We start from the raw sequence: 22,433 nt of genomic DNA, 5'->3' as shown, positions 1-22,433 counted from the left end.
CTCCACTTCATTTTGCGGTCAGCCGACATCCAAAATTTCCGCAATATTTCTATAATATATCGTAAAATTTTTGTCGTCAGTTTGAGCTACCTAAATTTCTTGCACCCTCGTACACACAAAACATCCGTACATGCTGAATTACTATAATCATTTTGCTGCTTTGCTTTCTGCATGCAATTCAAGGGTTACCCTCAAACCTAACTTTCTTCCACACGTAAGAAAAAGGAACCACGACCAATCTATACACCTAACTATTATTAACATTTCTTCTGAGTCTTCAACTAAAAATTTAATCAATTAGTAAATCTCCCAAAAAAAAAAAAAGAAACGTTTATTTTAACCATAACAATCACTCACAAATAAAAACTAATAGGAATACTTAAAACTTATTATTTAATTAATTTTTTACGCTTTTAAGTGTTGAAGTTATCTAGTAACCTAAAATTTTGGATTAAATAGGCTGATTTGGTCGGAATTTTATATATATTTTCCAATTTTTTCTTCCAAGTTTTTTTGCCTGGATTTAGCCTTGGTCATGTACATATTTAGCAGCAGTCATGTATACAATTCAATGAGTCAGTTTATGGACGCTGAATCTAAGCAGAAGACTGGACAGTGGCTTGCAAAACATTACTGCCTATCGTAGGATAGTCAGTTATGGAGGCTGAATTTAAGCAGAAGACTGGACAGTGATTGCAAAGCATTTCTGCACGTCATAGGATAGCTATCAGCTGGTGATACTTTTTTTTCTTGTGAAATTCTTGTCAATTGGACTTGTTGGTTGGTGGGGCAGTAACCAGAAGTCAAGTATCAAAGAGGAAAGGAGTCCAAGGAAATGAGAAATCTGTCACATTTTCTATAAATACTTCAGAAGGCTCATATGAGTTTTATCTCACCACCTGCATCTCAGTCAATGCAACGAAGCAGGAAAGAAGCCATGGGGTTGAAGAAGATGGGTTTTTTCTTGAAGTTGCTTGTGCTTGTGCTTATGAGTGGAATGCTTGTTTGCAGTGTCCAAGGAGACGCCCACTACTATGACTTTGTTGTGAGTATTACTTAACACTTGCCTGCTTTGATCAGAATCCAAGGTCTTTGTTGCTACTCACATTGTACATTGCCTCTCTTTTTGATGTCCTGTAGCTGAAGAAATCCAATTTCACAAGGCTGTGCAGCACAAAAAGCATGCTGACTGTGAATGAAAGCTTTCCAGGGCCAGTCATTCGGATTCACAGAGGCGATACGGTCTACGTAAACGTGCAGAATGAAGGCGACTATGGTGTCACCATTCATTGGTAATGACAGTTCTTTATCTACTCTTTACAAATGAAGGAACTAACTATTTATTTATATGAGTAGAGCTCACGAACAAATAATAAGAAAGGGGAAATTGTTAGGCATGGAGTGGAGCAAACAAGGAATCCATGGTCGGACGGCCCAGAGTACATCACACAGTGCAGCATTCAACCAAGAACAAACTTCACATACGAGGTGATATTGGGTAAAGATCAGGAAGGAACTCTTTGGTGGCACGCCCATAGTAACTGGACAAGGGCCACTGTCCATGGTGCTATTGTAGTTTTGCCAGCTGAAGGAACCACCTATCCATATCCCAAGCCTGATGCTGAAGAAGTTATTGTGCTTGGTAACTCTGCAAATATTTTTTACTACAATGGATTTCTATTCTTGAAAAGTAGGTCGGGGAATTGAGAGTCCATGTGATTTTGTATACTTTGGAAAATTAGGTAAGAGGACCTAAGAGCCTTATGTGGAACAAGCGAGGATGAGAACAAAAAGTACTATTCTTTCAACAGAAAAAAAAGATGGCCCATAACTAGCTAGTACCATGAGAATGATTTTTTTTTTTTTTTCTATTAAACTACAATGAATGGAATGGATTAATTCCGGATATTTAGGTGTGGATCTTATTATTTTCTTATTGCAGCATCTTGGTTCAAGGGAGATGTGAACTTGCTGGTTCAGGAGGCTCTGCTCCAAAATTCCACTTCATCTACTCCGGTATCAGATGCTTACACCATCAACGGCCAGCCAGGAGATTTTGCAGCATGCTCCAATGGTACCTCAACATACAACTAGCACATAAATGTATCCTGTGTATGAAGAGTTACAAGCACCAACATCTATTGATCTTCATGACTAATTTGTTGCAGGAACAACATATCGTTTACTGGTGGATTATGGCAAGACCTATCTTCTTCGCATAGTGAATGCAATCATGAACTCGGAAACCTTCTTCGCCATATCCGGCCACAACCTCACTGTTGTTGGCACCGACGGAACCTACACCAAACCATTTGTCACCAGTTTCATAATGATCACCCCCGGACAAACCATGGATGTCCTGGTCACAATGGACCAGGCTCCAAGTTACTATTACATGGCAGCCAGGCAGTTTGTATCTGAAAATCCTGAAGTTCCCGACTTCGATGATTCAAATGTTACTGCAATTATTCAATATAGAGGCAACTACACACCCCCGGCCGCACCTTCCTTTCCAGCCAACCTTCCTGCTTACCACCAATTGGGGGTTGCATACAGCTTTTTGTCCCAGTTTCGGAGCTTAGCAAGCCCAGAGCACCAGTGAATGTGCCTCTAGATATAACTACTAGAATGTACATCACAGTGGCAATGAATTCAGTGGTCTATGAAGATGAGGGGACAACAGGGACTTACATAGCTTCAAGCTTGAACAACATTAGTTTTCTGAACCCCGAGATGGATGTGCTGCAAGCCTACTACAGGTACTCCACTGTGTTTTTTATTTCTCTTTTCTTTTCTTTTTTTCAGTCTTTTTTTTTCCTGGATTATTGTTTATGATGGTCTCCAAATGAGGGTTTATTACAGGCATGTTGGTGGAGTTTATACCACAGATTTCCCAGACCATCCGTCCTACTATTTTAACTTCACCGGGTACGATATGCCTTCCGATGTAACAATGCAGGCGACTAAGGTGAAGGTCCTCAACTACAATGAATCAGTGGAGATCATATTCCAGGGAACTAATCTGCAGTATACACCCGAAGATCATCCACTGCATCTACATGGTTATACCTTTTATGTGATTGGGTCAGGTTATGGAGTTTTCGACAATGAGACTGATCCCCAAGGGTTTAATTTGGTTGACCCACCTGAACGGAACACCGTTACAGTTCCTCAGAATGGATGGGTTGCCCTCAGATTTGTAGCAAATAATCCTGGTGGGTGTATTCTTCAGGACTATACAAGTATACTATAAAAACCGATGTTGATCATTGGAACTGATAAGGATGGTTGCATGCAGGTGTATGGCTATGGCACTGTCATTTGGATCGACATCTCACCTGGGGTATGGACACTGTTTTCATAGTGAAGGACGGCGGCACGCCTGAGACCAGTATCCTTCCACCTCCTGCATACATGCCGCCATGCCAAGATCCATCCCCAATTGTGCTGGAAGATTTCAGTGATTCAGTAAAAGCCTGGTGAAAGAAGGCTAGCGTTTTACCAGTTCAACCAATAGGTCTGCAAATAATCAGAACTCTGTTTCCTATATGGAATTTTTGAAATCAATTCATATTATTTCAGTACATGGAACATCCCCAGATTTTCTAAGTAAAACAAAGCTTCCCATGCAATCTCAAAGAATAGGAGTTCGATTACATGTAATTCGATACAACTAAAACTCCACAAGTTAAATAAACCATACAGAAAATACATATTGAGCTTAAAAGCGATGATTTTCCTACTAAAAAATGGATCTCAATTCCGAACCACAGATGAAAATGATTCCTGGTGAATGAATCCAATGGGGCTTTCTACTCTACAATTTTAAGTACTAAAGCTCATGTTCAGCAAAATAAAGACTGCTTTCTTCTAAAGTGGCAACACAAAACAACAGCCCAAGCATTTCAAAGGCAAAAAATGACTATAAATCACAACAAATGAAAAACGAAAAAAAAAAAAAGACAAATTGAAGAAATAGGGAACGATCAGGTGGGCCGAGTCTGCATCATTCCATATTCAAGTTCAGCATGCACAACCGCCTCCTTGCTCGGTTTCAGAAACTGCCTCAGGGATGCCCTGGAAATAGCTGCTTATATACATTTAAGAAGGAAAAAAGGCCAATATGTCAATTCAGTGATTCTCATTACGCCATATAAAATTGTTTTAACACTAAAAAGAAATGGTAGAAACAAGTATGTAGAGATATATTTGGGGGAAATCGATTCTGCAATATTATAACAAAGAATAAAGAATCTATTAAACCAATAAAAACACAGACAAGCAATGGGCAACATCATCCTAAGTCACTCTTGAACATTATAGACAAACAAGTTAGAATCAGCTTTAAACTATAATCAGCACAAAAATGGTTACTTATTAACCATAATTAATATTATGTTCTGCTAAAAGACCAGAGGTCCAACTGGCAAATACAATAAAAAGCACCACGAGAAAGCAAACCCCACCAACATAATACCATCCAAAGAATCCGATAATGACAAATTTCCCTGCCTTAGAGGATCTCTGGACTAATGAAACAAAGCCACAATAAAGAGAGCTTTCAGCTAACACAAACAACACCCCTTCAAAGATACTTTTGGTTACACTCCTTCCAAATGCACCAAAACAGATTAAAAAAAACGAAAGAAAAGTAGTGTTTTCTAGTATTTTCGTCTTCCTTTCTCAAAGCTGCACCAACTAACAAAGTGTTCCTTCACAAAACAAAGAAAAACCCAGAAAATCTCTAAGATGGAAAAAAGTAACACCACAGCAATGGAGCCAGTAGAGACTCCATGTGCCAAGGATAAAAGTAATGTCAGTTAACCAAAACACATCTTCTCATCAACTGATCCATGGCAAGGATCTTACTTAAGTTACTTCATACTACCTCCCGTACGAAAATGCACACCTTGAATTGAACCCTAGGAACCCAAACCTTCAAAGCTGGAAAACAAAGAGAATGCCTAAAAGAAGCACCTAGAAGAGAAACTTAAAAGAAACTTCTACAACAGAGTATCCCCCTTGGCCTCCCTAATGCATAAGTTGTTAATGAGATGAGCATTATAGAAACCCCTACCACTAATTCCCAATCATAAGAGCTCCTAATGGAACACAAACTCTAGTTCCCATGATCCACATCCAAATTCCAACTACCAACAACCTTAAGGTCTGTTTACAAATTATTCTTGAACATCAAAATTTCACCAAGATCTTAAACTAATTCGTCTGCAGATACTCAACCTTAAACCATCTGGATAAAGAGATCCAACATATTCTAACTTAAAAAACACATTTGGCAAATTTTTGACTGGACAAATTTCTTTGATATTTTTTTCTGAAAACATGATGATTTTTTAAAACAAATTTGAGGTATTTTCATGTGGTTTTTATAGTGTTCTGAAAGACAACGGGAACATAAAGAATAGGCTGAGAATTTTTGCATTGTACATAAATGCATAATGATTTAACTTAGAATAAGACAAGAAAAATGTTTTTCATATTTGAGTTCTTAAACTGAATTTTGTTGCTAAAAACAATTGAGAACTATTTTTAAGAACTATTCTCAAAAATAATTTTTGAGAATTGTTTTAAAAAACTTCACCAAACAAACCTTTCACTTCTCTATTGGCTGCTAATGAATAAATTCATGAAGAATAATACTTGAGAGTTGTTTACCTGCACCAAACATGACATAACTCTGGCACCACTTAATGCAACAAGTATATAAAAACATGGTTGAGTAACAAATAAAATGCAGCATCTTCTAAAACTTGTAGATTTATTAAAGAATATACCAAAAACTAGGTATCTAGAGTGTTGTTGATTCCATAGAACAAGAAAGAAGATCACCTTATTACGATCATAAATGACTTAATCATCTCAAGAAACCATAAAAAAATAAATAACAAACATCTAATGATCCTACCATTAGGATTTTTCTTAGTTTCTTTTTCCATCCAGCTATTTGGTTGTGCTGGCTGTCTTAGTGATGCAACCTGATGCATGAGGATGATTACTTCTGTGTAATTCCCAATTTTTAGATTTCACATTTCTAAATTTCTCATCCCTATACTTGTATCATGCTAAAATTAAAGAAAGGCAGGAGAAAATAATTCTTTTCTTATTCCTTCTAAGGTTTGATACAGAGCTATATATTGAACAAAGCTTTTGACTCTAGAATCTAAAGAAAGAAACAGCAAATTTAACAAGGAAACAAATTAATCCCAGCAAAACCTTAGGATCTATAATATTGTACAACTATACAACACTTAAATATGGAAACTATATTACATGGTCAACAACCCAATTGCAATTCTTCCAACACTCCTCCTAAAGTTGGTGCAAAGATGTTTTGCATTCCCAGCTTGTCAGTCATTCATTGAAATGCTAAACTTGGGAGTCCTTTAGAGAGAACATTGGCAAGTTGATTATTAATACAAATATATGGCATGCACACTTGACCACCATCCAACTTTTCCTTTATAAAATATCTGTCAACCTCCACATACTTGGTTCGATAGTGATGGGCTAGGTTGTGAGCTATATTGATGGCAAATTTATTATCACAATACAATATCATAGGTTCTTAAAATTTGATCTTGAGATCCCTAAGTAAGATATTAATCCAAAGAAGTACAGAAATATCTTATGCAATGGTTCTAAATTCTGCTCTCGAACTTGAACAGTGTACAACTGATTATTTCTTACTTCTCCAAATGATAAGATTACCTCCCAAGAAAGTACAAAATCCCATAGTTGATCGTCTATTCACAATAGATCTCGCCTAGTCTCCATTTGTGTAGGCTTCTAACTTTAATTCTTTACCCTTCTTAAATAAGATAACCTTGTCAGAAGCTGCCTTCGAATATCTCAAAATCCAGTATGCAGCTTCTAAGTGGGGTCTAAGTGGAGCATGCATAAAGTGACTTACCATACTCGCACCATATGCAATGTTTGGTCTTGTGAGTGACAAGTAAATTAGTTTTCCACCATCTGTTGGTAGTTGCCTCAATCAATTAGGTGGCCTTCAGATTTCTCTCCTAGTCTGTGATTTTGTTCAATAGGTGTCTTAACTGGTTTACACCCAAGCATACTCATTTCCTTAAGTAAATCTTGTATGTACTTCTGTTGAGAAATCGATAATCCTTGCTTTGATCTAGCCACCTCAATTCTAAGGAAATATCAAAGCTTACCAAGTCCTTGATTTCAAATTCTTCAACTAAGTATGATTTCAACCCCATAATCTCTTCTTGGTCATCTCCAATGACAACAATATCATTGTCATATGCAATTAATGCTTTAAGTTTCCCTAGATGAAAGTTTTGATAAATAATGTGTGATCACCTTGGCTTTGATGGTAACCTCTCTACATCATAGCTTTAAAAAAACAGCAGAATCAAAGGATTTTGAACAGGTGAAGCCACTAATTCTGAAACTGAGATTTCTATTTGAAATATTTGTTGGTGCAAGGATTCATCATTGAGTGTATCTTTCAGGAATGGAAATCTTTTATTGTTAAATTTTAACAATGAGTAGGGAATGGGTTGAGCTCTTCTTGTTTGTGCTTTAAGTGTTCCTTATATACAACCTACATACCTAGGTTTGGGCCCCCTCTTTTCAAGCACTAATTTAGTATATTCTTATTTGCCTAACAAGAAAAAATGGACTCATATTAAAAACAAATTTATGACTACCCCTAAAAAGGTACAATTAAGTTTACATCTACATTTTCAGAATGCCTAATAGTGTGGCAGAAATAACAGAGGAGATCCAAAGAGCTTCTTAAGGGCCCTAGGAAACCAAGTGGAGGTCATCTGATTGGGTGGATTATAGTCACCAAGCTAAGCACAAGAGTGATTGAGATTAGGCAATGATGCTTTCGCACAGGGCTCTTTGTGGCAAACAGACAAGGAGATTTCCTAGAAAACAAAGGGTGGCATCTGGCACTCTAGACCATATTTGGCCTATAGACTGGTGGATTGAATTCTAAAATCACTTAGAGAGAAACTCATTGGTCTCCTTAGAAAGCCATTTCGGCCATGTATAAGGTCAGATTCATTGTGGTGGTGGAGTGGGGGAGTGGCGGTGCGGGGTGTGTGCCTAATCCAATCTAATGATGAAAAGGGCCATCTCTTATTTTCCTGTCAATTACACACAACCATGAATTTTAGGCTAACTTTACAAGCCCCAATGTCAACAAAAATTGAGCTAGAAGAAACATGAGATCTTCGCATAGAAAGGTCACTAAGATTTCAAGCACTTAAATTATTAGCAAATTAGGCTTAATTTAACTAAATGGATCTAAGAAATATTTACCATTACAACATGAAAATCTGAGCAAAATGGAAACATGGGCCCATGCATAGCTACATCACGTGTTATGCAGTAAAAGTTAAAATACATGAACACTTCATTAAAACAAATGAGAAAAATCTTTTGCTTAAGTACCCTTCACTCTTTCTAAGATCCTAGACCCTCTCGAAAGAACCTGCTTGTTGAAATATTTGTTCACTTTGTAGAAAACAGCCATAGGCTGGAATGATCTTAACCCTACAGAATCAAATTTGAGAAGACAAAGAAAGACGGGAATCATTGAAGAAATGGAAAAAAAAAAAAAACAGGACAATCACTGCACCCAATACTTAAATGAGAGTGCAAAAGGTGGCATGCTCTCTCAGTTAGGACCAAAGATGCCAACAACCCTGGCTACGCAACATGGCCCATGAAAAAAAAAAATGTCTTCAGATCAACTTCAACAAGAAGCTTCAAAAGTCCTGGTGTTCTGAAATAACAAACCTGAAGAAGGCTCAAAACACCCAGATCTAACAACACCATCAAAACAGAACTCAAGATCATCACTATGACCTCATGAAATTCCATGTGAACCACTTACATGGAAATCATAACAAAATTAAATTTCATCAAAAATGATGATAGTTAACCTCCCGTATGTGACTAGAACTTTATATACTCAACCACTTGCACCAAAATAAAGAGAATATTTTCTAGCAAATAAGAAAGAAATGGTTCTGGCTTGTACATACACTGCCAAGAATCATGCTTGAACAATAACTAGTGTAATTTTGGAGCATAATCTCCAACTTAATGGTTGAATAACTAGCATATACTTACTTCCCAGCTATCATAAACCAATATAGTTTTCCTATTGAAGTATAACAATCATGGACAGCACATAACACGATAGACACTCCTTTAATACAGATGGACCTAACATGTAAAAAAAACTGAGCAGCAATTATCACCTCCATGTCAGATCATTCCAAAGAACAAATCAGCCTTAAAGGTTAACTTACATGTCTTGTTCATGCTCATTGGCTAGGGCAGTTTTGGCAATACAAAGGAATGCAGCATCAACATTGTAATCCTCCTTTGCTGATGTTTCAAAGTAAGGAATGTTTCCTTTCGAAGCACACCAGTCCTCTGCTTTTTTCTTAGAAACCTGTATTCAAATAATTTAGGACCAGATGCAATAAATAACAAAATTAAAATAGGACAGTAACTATAGTCCTTACCACTCGGCTATTTCCACCATCTATATCAATTTTGTTTCCCAATAATATAAAAGGAAATGTCTTGGGATCAGATGGATTTGCCTGGGACACAATGGAGATGGAAACCAATTCAGCATCCAAAAATAAAAAATAAAAAGAGATTATATCTAAAGCAATGAAGGCAATTCAATGCTAACTAAGAAATGGCAGTCAACAATGCACAAGGTCTACATTTTAAATAACCACTATTTACTGTAAATCTGCCTCTGGAATTCAGTGAACCAGAAAACATGGTAAGAAGACCATCATACTGTAAATCACTGTCAGAAATCATGTTGTGTTGGTACACATTTTTCCTAAATAGAATGACCTACAACCCCTAAAGCACTATTTCCCAGACTTCTGCTAGCACACACAAACCTTCTGACACTAAAATACTGGCCATTACAACATAATTCAGAAAAAAGCTATAGTAATCCTTGACAAATCTGCTTCTAGACTCTTTTACATACATCAAAAAGAAAAGAGAATCATACATTAGAAAACAATGGGAAAAGCATCCAGAACATGAAACAGGCAACACATAATGGTAATACACCATATATCATGTCAAACTCTTGCAAACCATTAGATCATTCATTAGTTGAAATCCTGAAGCAAATGGTACCATTGAACAAAAAAAATTGTAATTTAAATACCTATTTTTCCATTGAACAAGTTTTCATGAAGTTGTCAGTCTAAAAAAGCAAACAAAAAAAAGTGCAAAACAAAAAAAAATAATAAGAAACTAGGAAGCCACAGACAACAGCACTCCCCCTCAGGAACAGGAGGAGGCTTGAGATTCAAGTCCTGAGCTTACCCAATGCATGGTAGGTTTTCAGAAGGGGATCATGTTTCTGTGATTTTCCCCCATCTTGCAAAGCATGTAGCAGGTTTTCATAATATCAAAAGTGAAAATAATTATGGTCAAACTATGGAGAGAAAAATCATCAGTTTCATTAACAAAGATATTAGACTCGGTTTAAGCCATTTACTACATATTATGGCCACATTGACAATGAGTTTGAGTTTGGACCTTTATCAAGGCATTGAATAATAGATTGCCATAAGATAATAATTAAGACATTTCAAAATATCCCTTGACTTATTAACAGAAATGTCAATTTCACCATTTGCAACCTATGTAACTTGCCAAAACTGGTTGAAGAGTTGAGAATTCATAATTTCAGCATGATTTTCAGTTTTTAGTATGGTTGCAAAAAGGGACACAGTAGACCAAAATGAAGAAATTTAAAGAAGATTGACTATCAGGTCTATCAACAACAGCCCAAGATCACGTGTCAATTTATTGAACAAAGGAAGGCAATGGCAACATTTGAGTGGCAATAGAATCGTGTTATATGGATTTGTAGAGTAATATTTGTGTGACACTAAAGTCATGTTATATGTAGTTTGTTCCATGTTGAGATAAGATCATAGCGAAATCTGGTCAAGCAAATACAACCCGTTTAATAATCATGTCATAGTCCTTTAATATGAATACAACCCATTTATTACACACGTAATATGACAAGATTTACATAACTTCTTTAATAAACAGGTCTGGTTCAGTCAGGATTTAATTTGACACTCATAACCCACTGACTTTTAACAACAATCTCTAATGGTCAATGGCCCCACTTCTACTGATCTTCTAGTGGTCATGAGAAAGTTAGATGTAATTCAAATTCTCTACCAAGACCACAACACAATTGTTTAGAAGCCAGGCCCCAAGAGTCTCCATTCCTATCATTGTGAACCAAGTCCATGTATCTTATCCAATGATTTCATGGCACAGCATGGTTTGATTCCAGGCCAAGCTGTGAGTAGTGCAGTAGTGGTTTTTAGTAGGCAGCTCCACTATACACATCTAGCTCCACATCAAAAAATTCAGACAGACTTTGTCAAACTAATTGTTTGTATTGTGAACAAATTGTGAGAAGTTGCTTAATAATCATATTATTTGACATATTTTGTTTAACCAATTTAAGACTTTAAATTTACATTAATTATACTTCAACATATTTTCTCAAAAGACTTGTTTTCTAAGAGAGAGAGAGAGAGAGAAAACAGGAATATTTTTTTAGGAATCTTTTTTTTCTTTCTTTGCTCAGACTCAAACTTCAAACCTCCCAAGTCCCCACCCCAGCAGCTTGCCACTTGAGCAAAGCCTCAAGGGCATGATTGATTCAAATATGTATGTATGTATAAATGTATGATATAAATATAATTTATTAACAAAAACTCTATTTTAAAAGATAATAAAATAAATATAATTTATTCATGAAAAGTTAAAACTCTTAAGTTAAAAGAAAATATTAAAATACAACTATATGAATTAAATTATCTTACACAAGCCAATACAATCATTTCAACCTAACACAAATATCGAACAGGTCATATAAGAGTTCAGTTGTGATCGTGTCAACAGGAATTGACAATTAAATGGATCAAAATTGGAGGGAGCTTTCAACCTGAATGTAACTCATTTAACAAACGGGTTAAGTTGGTCGACATGATTATAACACAATCATGATTAAACTCAACCTGAATATGCTAACTTCATTTACTTTTTTAGGTCTTGTTTGCATGTAGTATTAAGAGTTATCATCCCCAGAGTAATAAAATAAATGACACTGCAACTAATGAAAGGCAACCTTAAGGAAGCCACCTACAATCAAATAAGGGTATACCAGATCTTTTCAAAAAAAGAAAAGAAAAGGAAACAAAAAAAGAATGGAGAAATGAAGTTAAGGTAATAACCTATTAGGAATCTAATTCTTTTCCTAGAACTCCTCACCCTTCGAAATAATGGAATTAAAAGAAAATAAAAACTTCTTAGAGAATAAAATCATTCTCAAGTATAGATTCTTTTAGGAAATCGAAACTTTTTCAAAAAGTAGAAATTTTTTAAAAACTAGGAACTTTTAGAAAACATGGTTTTTGGAAAATAAAAACTTTTAAAAATAGTAAGTTCTAGTAAAGAAGATTCCATAATTTTAAGTAGGACTTAAATTAACCTACTACTACTAGCTTGACTCCCAACAACTTAAATATATAAAAGATCACTAAAATATCATTTTCTTTCTTTTGTGAACATATGTCAAATGGTGAAATCAATAATAACAAACTTTATTTTCTAAATAATTGAGGTATAGTCAACAATTAGACTTATTAGGGAATAGGGAACTAGATCATGCGACCATAGGTCTTTTTAGATGAAACCATTAGAAGACACAACTACATTGTCCCATGAGAACTTCAATGCCTTCATTTAAAGGTCACAACAATTTTCCACCATTTTGAGAGCAACCAAGTAATGTTACATATGCTACTTCAAAACATACTTCATGCCTGATTAAATTGGGCATGTTTGCTTATATTTCAACTACGGATAGATTTCTTTTTTTCTTTGCACAAAGCTACCCTACATTATTCACATTATGTTCCAACAATGCACCAGTATTAGCCAAAAACCATGGCCATTTTGTGATATCTTATCCTCAAAATGTGAAAGATCTTATCAAGGATTAATAGAAACATTATGTTCCAACAATGCACCAGTATTAACCAAAAATCATGGCCATTTTGTGATATCTTATCCTCAAAATGTGAAAGATCTTATCAAGGATCAATAGAAAGAAAATGAAGGATGATCTATAATCTATCCTTCCATGATATTGATCCAAATGCTAGTCATAGCTTTGGTTCCAACTTGATTGCTCAACAACAGAATAGCCATCATGGTCCAAATATCTAAATAGAACTTGTTCTAGATACATTATGTTCCACATGCATGTTCCAAAGTTGTCTTTGAGGTGAAGGTGGGGTGGTAGAAAACAATTGTTTACAGATGGCTACATTTTAAGTTGTCTACCTATATTTTCAAAGGTGAAGCACCATATATAGTGTTGCAGCTCCAGCATCAGTATTCAATTTGATACCATGTCTTTGATTATGCTCGTTTAGCACGATTTTGTGTCCAAGAACTGGTAAATGATCCGGTCAAGTTGTTAAGTGTTTTTATCATATATAAACAAATTTAGAAAAAGGCATGCTTATTAAATTTTAATAGGTAACTGATGATGTATACTAAATGGCTAAAAGGGGGCAAAAACTAGCACATAGGGAGAACACAGACAACCAAAGCAAGTGGATGAAAAAAGAGAAGAATGAGAAAAACAGAACAGCAAACAGCACCAAAAAGGACCACTTGTGCCCATCATATCCTCTCTATTTAGTCAAGAAGAGACAACACCCCTTCCACGAGCATCCATAATCTCATAAAAAAACAAGACAAAAGGAAGACACTTTAAGATTTAGTACCAAGAGCCTTACCCCTTCAAAGACCCTCCAATTCCTTTTCTTCCATCAAAGACAAAAATAACTGAGGTGGGATCTTAAAATTTCCCTTATAACTTCAATCACTTCTAGTTGTGATAGATAAGGTAAAGAAAACAAAAGATGGCTAGTATATATATCCTTGGCAATCACGCTAAGGTTCCTTGGCAATCACGCTAGGGTTCCTAGGCAATCATACGTAGAAAGAAGGCAATCACATCCTCAAACATGATAGATGCTGAAACTTTAATTAAAATTCTTCTTCTCAATTTGAAAGACTACATAGGTATACATAGACTCTTCTTACCCTTCCCTAACACAACAACTTTCATAATTCCTTAGGAAAGATATAAGAAAGGATATTTAGACACTAAAACAAAATAAAAACTTTTTTTAATGAAATAAGAAGACTAAAAGAAATACAAACTTGACAAAACTTCAACCATTAACTAAAATTGAAACTTAACAAACTAATTATGGGAAGTCCCAAGATACATTTAAATAGTCATTAGTGTCCCAAATTAAGACTTGAGCATTGGAACTAGCCTGTCCCCTCCTCTTGGAAGTCATCAAAGGATATTTCCACCTTATTCTCCATCAATAACATAGGAAAGTGCAGTTCTCCAAACTTTCCTTCTTTTCCATCAAACCGATGCTTCTTATTGAGGCAAAATCCAAAAAATAAGAGAAATGGATGGAGAGAGAGAGAGAGAGAGAGATACAAACAAAAAGGGGAAAAAAACAAATGAGGATGAGCTTCCTAGGTTTATTGACAAAAAGAAGTTAAGGGTATTTAAGTAATTTTTCCTATTTGGATTATTTGGAGTCAAATTAGCAGTAATTACTTATTGGAGTCTTATTAGAATTTAGAAAATCTTCTTTCATGGAATTGAACTTTTATTTTCTAAATTCTATACAAACTCAAATTACAAACTACTATTAAAGTTGACTTCAAAATAAACTAATTTTATAATATTACCCAAATACCCTCAACTTAGGATTTCTTTGTTCCCTCTCATTACCTTTGTGGGTAAACTTTGGAGGCTCGTCCTAATCAAGAATGGTGCATGGAAGGTAACCCCTTTACCTCTAGGAAAGCAAATTGTGGGATGCCAATGGTTTGGGTTACCAAATACAAATCTAATAGAATACTGAAATGTTTAAAACTCAATTTATTGCAAAAAGCTACGAATCTTGTGGTAGACTACTTTAGGGACCATCTCACTGCTTACGTCTTTATCTAGCTTGATATCAAGAACGTATAAGAAAATATATATGCACCAACCTCCTTGTATGTTTCTAACAAGGCATAACATACAGTATGCAGATTAAAAAGGGCAGTGTTCAATAAGTTGAGTGTTGAAGTCAGGAAATGAGGGCAAAAAGTTATTAACATTAGATGACCCAATGATTGTGCAACGAAGAGAGGAAGGTGCTAGTACTTTACCAATGCATCTAGATTATTTAGGTTGCATCCTTTTTACACTTTCCTTTATTTCTTTTTTTTCATTATTAGAAAAGCTTTTCAAAGAATAAGAAAAATGCCATATCTAGAACATCAATGATATTTCAAATGAAAGACGTTAGGCATTTAATGGATTTTAAAGGAACAAAAGTAGAAAGGTGTAAAAGGACACTGCTATTACAAGGTGATCCTCTAGGTTGCTTAGGCAAGGCAAGGCCTAGGCAAAATGTCTCCAAAGAAGTGGCATCTAGGTAATTGCCTCAACCAAGTCACTAAGACAATGAGGGCAAACACAGTTTCAAAAAGAGGTGAGTTGTTGCTTTAAAAAACAGACCCAACGATGATAATTTCAATTTAATGAAGATCAAGAGTATAAACCTTCTCAAGGATGTTCATTCTAATTTTGTTTAGTTTTGAATTTCTTGATGTCTAGGAAACTGGATTGGACAAGGTGAACTTTTTATCTAAATAACCTTGACACTTTGTGTTATGTGGGATACAATATTTAATGCTTTAAACCATTATTATCATTTTGTTAATTCCCTAACATGACTTTAGGTACAAAAATTTAATAGTATTGACTATTGAAAGATATTAATATTATTAAAATGATGGTGAAATTGATATTTATATTATTTGAGTATGGAGAGTAGATAGATTACAATATATCCATTATTGAACTAACAATAATTTAGAAAATTAAAGACCCTATACTTATCAAGACATAAATATAATGAGAAATTCTTAAATAATAATAAATAAAAAAAGGAAATAAAAACCTGATAGTAATATTCTTTAATTTCAAACCAGTTTAATTCACAGTTACTGGCTATATGTCATGAAGTCCAAAAGACAAGTTTTATGAGACCAACATTAATAGTTAGGAAAGAATTTCAAGCTAAAGTAATATGCAATTGACTTCTCTCCATATTACCGAACCTAAATGATAGGAATTACTTCAAACAGGAAAAGTAGATTGATATATGGCTGCTGTTTGATATCACAATTTATTTTTATTTCTTGTAAATGAGATGTAATGAACAACTTGATCCACACTTGGCCTTTATTTCATTAAGAAGATTGATAAAACAAGGCATAAGGATACAACAAGCGGAAAGAATATTCAAGAAAACACACACTAGCCCAGCAGGTAGACAATTAGCAAAAGAATATTCACCAACAACAAGAAACAAAGGAATCAAGAAAGCATCATGAACCTGTTTGAGAAACTCCTCGTGCCAATTGTCAAGTGTATCAAATGACCTCATAACATTAACATCATAAACTAGAACACAGCAATCTGCTCCTCTATAAAATGCAACACCGAGACTCTGAAATCTTTCTTGCCCTGCTGTGTCCCATATCTACCCGGGGAAACATACCATCATTTAACCGAAGCATATTCATTTACAATACTCTAAAAAAAAGTATGCATCACATAAAAAGTAGCATTGAAACATAAACCCACTTGAAGAGTGACGAGTCGGTCATCAATTTGGAGCTCCTTAGTGACAAAATCGGCACCAATTGTAGCTTTGTATTGTTGACTGAACTTCTTATGTACATATCTAGATAAGCAGTTAAGAGCCACATATGCTAATCTTTTACTAAAGTGATGGCTTGGCCCAACTAGCCTTCTCCACCAAGACCGAGTAGCCAGATGCAGGCATCATTAAAAAACACCACTATGAAAAACACTCAGATCAGATTTTCCTTCCACATATCATATTTCTGCCTCCACTAATTAATTCTTGGATATGATTCTAAATCACCCAAGATCCATAATTTAGTGGACTAAACAACAAAATTAGTGGACTCAGAAGTTCAGTTCAGGAAACTTTAATCAGAAGTTTCACTAACTACCCTCCAAATATTATTGGATCAATAACAATGCACCATTATTTTTAATCACATGATTCAAGAAAGAAGAATAAGCGACAACAACCCATGCTTTAAAACATACATAACATAAATAACCAAAACCAGCAAGAGCTGCAAAAAATATTAGGTAAAAAAATAAAAAATTAAATAAATAAATAAATAAAATAAAATCAAACTTCAAAATTGAAAACATAAATAAACAAATAAATTTGAAAAAGAGACTACGTGAAGAAACACCGATTCAAAGAGCACGGAACCTAGAACACAGAAAGAAAATTCTCACAGATCAATCAATTACTAAAAAGGATACTGGTTCATCAAGGACGTCTTGCCGACCCTAACATTCACCAAGAAAAAAATTCAAAAAACCAAACGAGAAACAACGTTAGCGAATTTCGTAACCAAAATGTATACAATAAATAAATAAACAGAGCAAAACCCAGAATCTAAAAACTTCCAAATCAAAAATTAAACACAAAAAAAAGTACCCACTGTCGCCGAGAACAATGACCTTGAGCAATGTTCGTCTACGAGCGGACATGGCGAAAGAAGAATAAAAACCAAAAAAAAAAAAAGGAGAAAGATGGATTGAAAAAAAAGCGAGAAAGAAAGCAAAAAAGAAAAGGGAAGAGAAAAGGCAGATGGGATGAAATAAATTATAGAAACAGAAAAAAGGGGCGCCAATTTCTCCAAAGTCTCTTTCTTTAATTAATTGAGTTCTGCCAAACAACAGCACATTCCTCGACCCAGCCAGCGATGTACTTTCTCCTTCTTCTTCTTTTTCTTTTTTCCTTTATATATATATATATATATATACATATAGTTTGGGTCTTAGACTCCTGCTCGGACATTCCGATGGCGACCGTCCTAATTTTTAAATTTTCATTTCATTCCAAATAGGAATCCAAAATATATATATAGCGATTTGAATTTCAAAAATAATTTTACTAAATATAAGGATAATTATGACATTTTCTTCAAAAATAATTAAATAAAAAATTATTTGCCTATTGTGTCTGTTTCGAATGAATGGAACTTGTGTAACGAGAATTTGATAGGAGTTACGAATTTTTATTTTTTTTTCACTTTTACATTATTATTGTTTTGTCTTACATCTCTCATTAATATATACTTATATATTCGAGACTTTGAGTACTTTCAATTTGATAATGAAAGTTATGACCATTGGTATAATTGAAAACAAAATTGTTAACCTAATCTCAAGCACCACTAGTGATTTTTATCCAAATATTCTTATAGTATGTTTGAAAAAAAAATTATTATTATTTTTAAATTCTTAATTTTGGTGTTTGAAATATTTATAAAAAACTAAAAAATTTCAAGGGATTTCATGAAATTTTATTTTAATTAAAATAAAAATGGAAAAAATTCTCTATTTTCCACCCTCCAATCATATTATGAAAAAAAAATTTAATTTTGAGGAAAAAAAATGAAACTAATTTTCATGTATAATTTGGATAAGTAGTATTAATATCATCTATGTGGGACCTTGCTGTTGGAGTTGAGAATTTCTTGATCAGTAGTCTTCATTTCGCTACATGTTTTCTCTTACTTGCCACACAGGGCTTACCCGATGTTACCCCGGGACAACCTTCTTCGATGGTTAAGTCAGTTGTGGTTTTCTTTAGAAAAAATAATATTTTTGGGCTATTAATTTCTTGCTCTCTCGTAGCCTAGCCAGTTGCATTCATATATCCTTCAACTACCGATAGGCGTGGAGATCATGAGAGCACTTTCTTTGCCATTTCAAGCAGTTACAGCCCCAAGCACTAACCGTCTTTGCTACTCGTCATGGATAGCTTTTCCACGATCTATTTTGTCACTTTTCTTGTTGGGCCATTCAAGCTAGTCGGGCTTTAATCCTGGGCCAAGTTGGCCCAACTCAGAGAATAGTTTTGGATAGGCCCATCACCCTTATTTATGGGGGTACCCACAATTGCCCCCAATTTTTTGTTGACCTTAGCATGAGGTAAAACTAAAATTTTCCTTTTACTTTTGGCAGGAACACATTTTCCCTTAATTTTTTGGACTTTTCAATTTTTTGCATTAGACACATTTATTGATGCACCCATCAGCCGCCTTTGGGGGTTTCTCTTTCCCCCTAATGGTGACATGTGCACTATGCTTTTTCAAATTCCAAAAGTTAAGATATACTTCCATTTGGAGTCTCAATAGCACCGTTACCGTATCGCAATATTTTTGCTTTTTCCTTTTCCATTTGCATCAAGCTGCTAATCCTATGTTATTGGTGTCAAGTGAGGAAAAACCCATCCCTTTCATCATCCTTACATGCAAGTTTTGGTTTTTGTTCTACTTATCTTGTTCACATTCTCGCTTATCTGGATAAGTTCTTTTAGTTGCCTGACCTCCCAAATTTTTTACACAAAAGTGCACCTAGAAACCCCTTCCTAGGTTTCCCTTCTTCTTTTCTTTTCTTGCTAGCAGCGAAAGTCGTTATAGAATGTTGAAGCAATCTAAAGGTTCTATGAAAAGGAAAAGACCCCAAAAAGGTTATTTTTCAAATAACACAGCCCACACTTCAGTTCGTATTGTGGATGATTTTGTCATTGATGAATTTAGAAAGGATTTCAATATTCCTAACAATGTTAATGTCCAACTACTACGCAATACAACATCTCTTCCAATCGATATTTACTAGGGAGCAATTCCATGTTGGATTACGTTTACCTTTGTCTTCGTTAGTGAGGCAATTCCTACACTATACCCAAATTCTGGCCTCATACATCCATCCGAACTCAATTCGCATTCTCATGGGTTGCTCTATTTTAAACCAGTTGTTCAACCTCAAGTTATCTTTGCTTGATATTTTATTCATTTATACCATTAAGCTAAACAAATGGGGGAAACACCTCGTTTTTGCTTGTAGATGACAATTGCAACTAGTCACAAACTTACCGAATTCTAAGAAAGGTTGGGCCATCGAACGTGTGATTGTTTTTGGGGAATGAGAATTTTCAACTCCAGATCCCTGCGATCCTTACCCTCTGAATCATACTCTAAAACTTCTCAGTAAGTGATTCATAATAATTTATTCAAAACATGGCATTGACTTCCTCTTTTTTTTTTTTTTTCAAATTTCACTAGTCTTACTTCTAGACAAGTGAAAATAGTCGAGGACGCCTAGTAGAGTGGATGGAAAAACCTTCTCGGGAGCGACTCACTAAGTTGTTCAACATTGACTACAAGTAAAGAAGTTTTTCTCTTCTGCTTACTGAGAACAATCTTCAAAGTGTGCTCTCGAATCCGGACCCTTTTACCTCTTAAATTTTTCCAAGGATTTCTCCTAGTGACTTAATTCTCGGGGTGCATTTTGTTCTAAAAGACTTTACAATAGACAAACCTTATGATTCCATTGATACTAGAACAGAAGCTGTTGGTGAGAATGAGCAACTTGTCCCACTAGCAACTACTCAACAACTTGCCCGACTAAGTCCTTTTACCACAATCCCCGACTTTTCGCCCAAGCACACTCCTTTTGCTCGAGATTAAGCTTTTATCGCCTTAACAGACCTGCCACTATTGGTGTCGGACAGCGATTTTGTTGAACAAACCAAGTCGATGCCTTTGATTGTGGAAAAAATGGACGATGCAAAAGGTGAGACCCCTCACATCTTTAGTCGGGTTAGAGAGAAAAAAAAAACTAGAAGTCGGCCTATCTAAGACCACCTAACCAACTTCTAGTACGTATCAAGAAGCGTCAACTACATAGAGCGCTTTACCGGACACCAATCCACAAGTGAATTCTCACAACAAGATAACTGTTCCCAACCTTTATCCAAGGAAAAATCTGCATCCTCACAAGGTTGGCCCTATCTCAACTGAGGAGGTAGGGGAAATTCTAAATTAGTATCTCTCATTACCAATTATGATCCTCCTTTATCAAATATGGATGTTTTTTTCCCTACCACTGAGCAGATCATTGTGGAGGTTCCTGGTTGGCCAGATCTAAACTTTACTACCAGCATTCCCATTGGGGTTCTTGTCCGGGTTGCTCAAACTGTAGTTGCCATCCGACGTTTGGATGAAGATCAAATTACTGAAATGGTACTATCGCAAACTGAGCAGTTTTTCAATACTTTTCCTTAAAAATTTTCAATGCATTAAACACTACCATATTTATGTGTCAAGGGGTTGTTGCTGTTAGAGATTTGAAATGTTGGCTTCAATTTGCCAATAAGAAGTTGGAGGCTGCTAATAAGCCTAGGCAATACATTGTTGAGTCTGTGGCCAAGCAAGGGAACCTTGAGATGAAGCTAGCTTCAACCAAGTCACACATGGCTGAACTTGAGAATTCCAATAAAGTCCTTCAAGCTTCAATCCAAACTCTTCAAACTGAATGCGGGGACTTGGAGAAGGATCATAAAAGGAATGTGGAGGAGATAGAACGACTCCATCTTCAAGTTAACTAGTCCTAGTTCACGCTAAAAACTCAGCATGCAAAGTTAACTGTCGAGTATACCCAGCAGGTGGAGAAGATGTACTAGTGCACGTATAGATGTTGCAAATAAAAGCATGCTATTACTGAAGACTTTTATATCGACGATGACTTTGTCATTGAAGACAAATGTATTGTCCCTGAAACTTCATCTCTAGGCACTAGTAGAGCTAACAAAAAAGTGACGTCGGTTGATACAAACAGGGACAAAGTCAATCCCACTGGTGTGTCAACTCCCTCGAACGTTTCTTTACAAGAATAAATAGTCCCCTGCCCAGATGAGGTTTCTTCTTCATGTCACGTCGGTGATGCGCCTTCTCTGGCTATAGTAACAGACTAACAGGTGATCAAGATAATTAAGAGATCACCTTAGGAAGAACTGAAGAACTAGAGTATTTGCTAGCCAACTTGGATCCCATTACACATATTGATGACCTAGAAGAATGACTTGAAATCATAGTATTTTTTTTTTTTTTTGTAAAAAACTTAATAGTTACATTGGTTTTTGACCTGGGCGGGTTTTATCATTTTTTTTTGGTATTTGTTTAAGTGTTCGTAGGATTTTTCCCTAACAATAGGCCTTTGAGCCCTACTTATTTCGCCCCTACTTTGTTCAGGGATTTCTTTGGAACTCCTTGCTTCCAATAATTATTTTTGTCTCCACTTTGTTCGAGGTTTTTATGATATTGCATTTATCCTTTAAAGCATTTTTCTAGTG

At 35.3% G+C, this 22,433-nt stretch overlaps 1 protein-coding gene and 1 pseudogene across 2 annotated transcripts; one reads left to right on the top strand and one right to left on the bottom strand.

The window, feature by feature from the left end:
• Nucleotides 1-897: 897 nt before the first annotated feature.
• Nucleotides 898-3,547, top strand: LOC117907318 (annotated as a pseudogene).
• A 209-nt stretch (nucleotides 3,548-3,756) lies between these two features.
• Nucleotides 3,757-17,853, bottom strand: LOC117907319 (ras-related protein Rab7). 2 transcript variants are annotated; one of them, XM_034820821.1, is made up of 7 exons: nucleotides 17,727-17,853; nucleotides 17,549-17,575; nucleotides 16,826-16,925; nucleotides 16,575-16,721; nucleotides 9,534-9,614; nucleotides 9,315-9,460; nucleotides 3,757-4,087 (listed from the first exon to the last, which is right to left on the bottom strand). In XM_034820821.1, exons 1-7 carry the CDS (start codon nucleotides 17,777-17,779, stop codon nucleotides 4,024-4,026), a joined length of 618 nt encoding a protein of 205 aa, XP_034676712.1. In that variant the 5' UTR covers nucleotides 17,780-17,853; the 3' UTR covers nucleotides 3,757-4,023. The 2 variants fall into 2 exon arrangements, with proteins under 2 accessions (XP_034676712.1, XP_034676713.1); XM_034820822.1 differs by having other exon boundaries at nucleotides 17,731-17,807.
• Nucleotides 17,854-22,433: the final 4,580 nt, after the last annotated feature.

Source organism: Vitis riparia, chromosome 18 (genome assembly GCF_004353265.1).
Source record: "Vitis riparia cultivar Riparia Gloire de Montpellier isolate 1030 chromosome 18, EGFV_Vit.rip_1.0, whole genome shotgun sequence".
Lineage (NCBI taxonomy): Eukaryota > Viridiplantae > Streptophyta > Magnoliopsida > Vitales > Vitaceae > Vitis > Vitis riparia.
Note: the sequence above shows the minus strand (reverse complement) of the source record. Positions and strands in the feature narration are given on the sequence as shown.

Excerpts from the sequence above, each read along its gene's own strand:
- LOC117907319 (XM_034820821.1), bottom strand. The coding sequence starts at position 17,779 with ATGTCCGCTCGTAGACGAACATTGCTCAAGGTCATTGTTCTCGGCGAC. Across the intron at positions 9,461-9,533 it reads ATGGTGGAAATAGCCGAGTG|GTTTCTAAGAAAAAAGCAGA; the intron begins GTAAGGACTATA and ends ATTTGAATACAG. Across the intron at positions 4,088-9,314 it reads AATGAGCATGAACAAGACAT|CTATTTCCAGGGCATCCCTG; the intron begins GTAAGTTAACCT and ends GTATATAAGCAG.